Source organism: Trypanosoma conorhini (genome assembly GCF_003719485.1).
Source record: "Trypanosoma conorhini strain 025E chromosome Unknown Tco_14.4_contig_00937, whole genome shotgun sequence".
NCBI lineage: Eukaryota > Euglenozoa > Kinetoplastea > Trypanosomatida > Trypanosomatidae > Trypanosoma > Trypanosoma conorhini.
Window position 1 is genome coordinate 2,131 of NW_021705031.1, and position 1,720 is coordinate 3,850.

Genomic DNA, 1,720 nt, shown 5'->3' on the forward strand with positions numbered 1-1,720 from the left:
AAAGCGCACAGTGGCAACGGGCAGAGTTTGGGCTCTTTCCTGCTGCGTGTGTGCGGGAGGAGAAGTGGAAAAAAAGAGAGGAAGGCAACGCAGAAGCGTGTCGGCACATCGGCAGAAGAGGGATTTAAGAAAAGCGCGGCCCCGCACGGCAGCGGCGGGCATCGCCCGGGCAGCAAAAGAAGAAAAGAAGACGAAGAATGGAAATGAATAATCCACGCAGAACCCCCAAAGGCAAAATATATAAAAAAAGAATCACTTCGGCAGTTGGTGTTCCTTCACTTTCACGTGTCCAGCAGCACAAGAGGACTGTGAGAGATGCATGTGTGCATTTTACTGCCTGCACGAATGAAAAAAACACAACTGCCCGGTCGCACACGCAACCACACGCACACTCACCTCACGGTGGCAGCGGCCTCGTGCCTCATTTGGGCACTCCGTGCAGCGCACAGCAATGCGGCCGTCAACGCGTGTGTGGGCGGCGGCAGCAAACAGGAGGGGGAAAAGGGTGCGCCGCCCGTGGGAACGTGCATGGGGTGGCGAAGCAAAAAAAAAAAGAAAACATCCCTCAGAGCACAGGAGGGAGAGTGAAGGATTGACCCACAGGGACGACAAGCAAACTGAGCACACAAAGAATACGCGTCGCCCCTGCCACGGTGTGTGAGTTTGTATCCTTTACACCTCACCACTTACGTAGCGGCGCAAGCAAGAGCAGCCGTGAGGAGCAACATGAGAGGTGCACGCACAAACGAACTGGAGGTGGCACTGCGATCCGCAGCATTTGCCACGGCTTTCTGAGTGGTGTTGCTGTTGGTGGCACTGCCGTCCGCGTTGCGTTTCGCGTCCTTCCCATCACTCGGACTGCGGTCGGTCGCCTTTGCACCAGTCGTGGTGGTTGCATCACTGCCGCCGGCGGAAGGGGCGGCGTTGGGGGCGTCGGATCGGCCTTGGGAATTTGAAGGTGTTTGTGTACCTCCGGGTCCATCTGCTGCCCTGACTGTTGCCTGTGTTGGCGAAGCAGCATTGCCAACCGACGGCGTTGGTGTTTCCCGAGGATCTTCTGCCGATTGTCCCTGACTTCCGGTGGAACCCGCCGCACTGCCTGGCTGCTCCCCAACAGTAGCAGTGGAGCCCCCATTCCTCGCACGGTCTCCGTCATGAGTTCGCGCCGAAGATGACGCTGCTGCTGCATTTGCCGGTTGTTGTTGTGGTGGGCCTGCTGGTTGCCGCTGTTCTGAAGGTTGGAGTTCAGACCGCACTTCAGTCGCGGGTTCACCGAAGGTTGAGAACTCACAAACGTCTGACGCGCCCAGTGGATCCTCCGTTTCACTGATGGTGAGGGTGTCGCTTACGCCCTTCGACAGATTGTGCAGCGCACTGTTTTCAGCCGTCGTACAGTTCATCGTGAACGCAACAACTTTATTCGTGCCCCCATCTGTGGTGGATGCAGGGCAGCTCGCTTTCGGGAACTTCTCCAGGTACACAGATCCGGCAAAGATGCAGAGGGAATTGCTGTCAGCATCGACTCCACTGCTCTCCGAATCCCCCGGTGTGCTACGGCACGTGTTCCAGGCAGCGGAATCCCCCTTGCCGGCAACGCGCCAACGCAACTTGTTGCCGGTGGCCGCACAAGACACCTCCACCGGCACCTTCGCATTGGCCGCCGTCGCCGTGCCGCGGACGGAGGGGGCGCAGCAGCCGCAGAGCACCGCGAGGAGCGCCA

General features: G+C 58.7%; 2 protein-coding genes across 2 annotated transcripts in view, besides 1 other annotated feature; one reads left to right on the forward strand and one right to left on the reverse strand.

The window, feature by feature from the left end:
- Positions 1-176: 176 nt before the first annotated feature.
- Positions 177-198: a microsatellite.
- A 488-nt stretch (positions 199-686) lies between these two features.
- Tco025E_08983 (uncharacterized protein) lies at positions 687-1,400 on the reverse strand (the record flags this gene model as incomplete). Its single annotated transcript, XM_029375814.1, has 1 exon — positions 687-1,400. The coding sequence occupies one exon, from the start codon at positions 1,398-1,400 to the stop codon at positions 687-689; it is 714 nt and encodes a 237-aa protein (XP_029224065.1).
- A 94-nt stretch (positions 1,401-1,494) lies between these two features.
- Positions 1,495-1,720, forward strand: part of Tco025E_08984 (uncharacterized protein) — a gene marked incomplete at both ends in the record, with an annotated part of 357 nt that continues 131 nt past the window's right edge. The window contains one exon of the mRNA XM_029375815.1: positions 1,495-1,720. This exon is cut by the window's right edge and continues 131 nt beyond it. Within this exon, the coding sequence (XP_029224066.1) occupies positions 1,495-1,720 (226 nt within the window).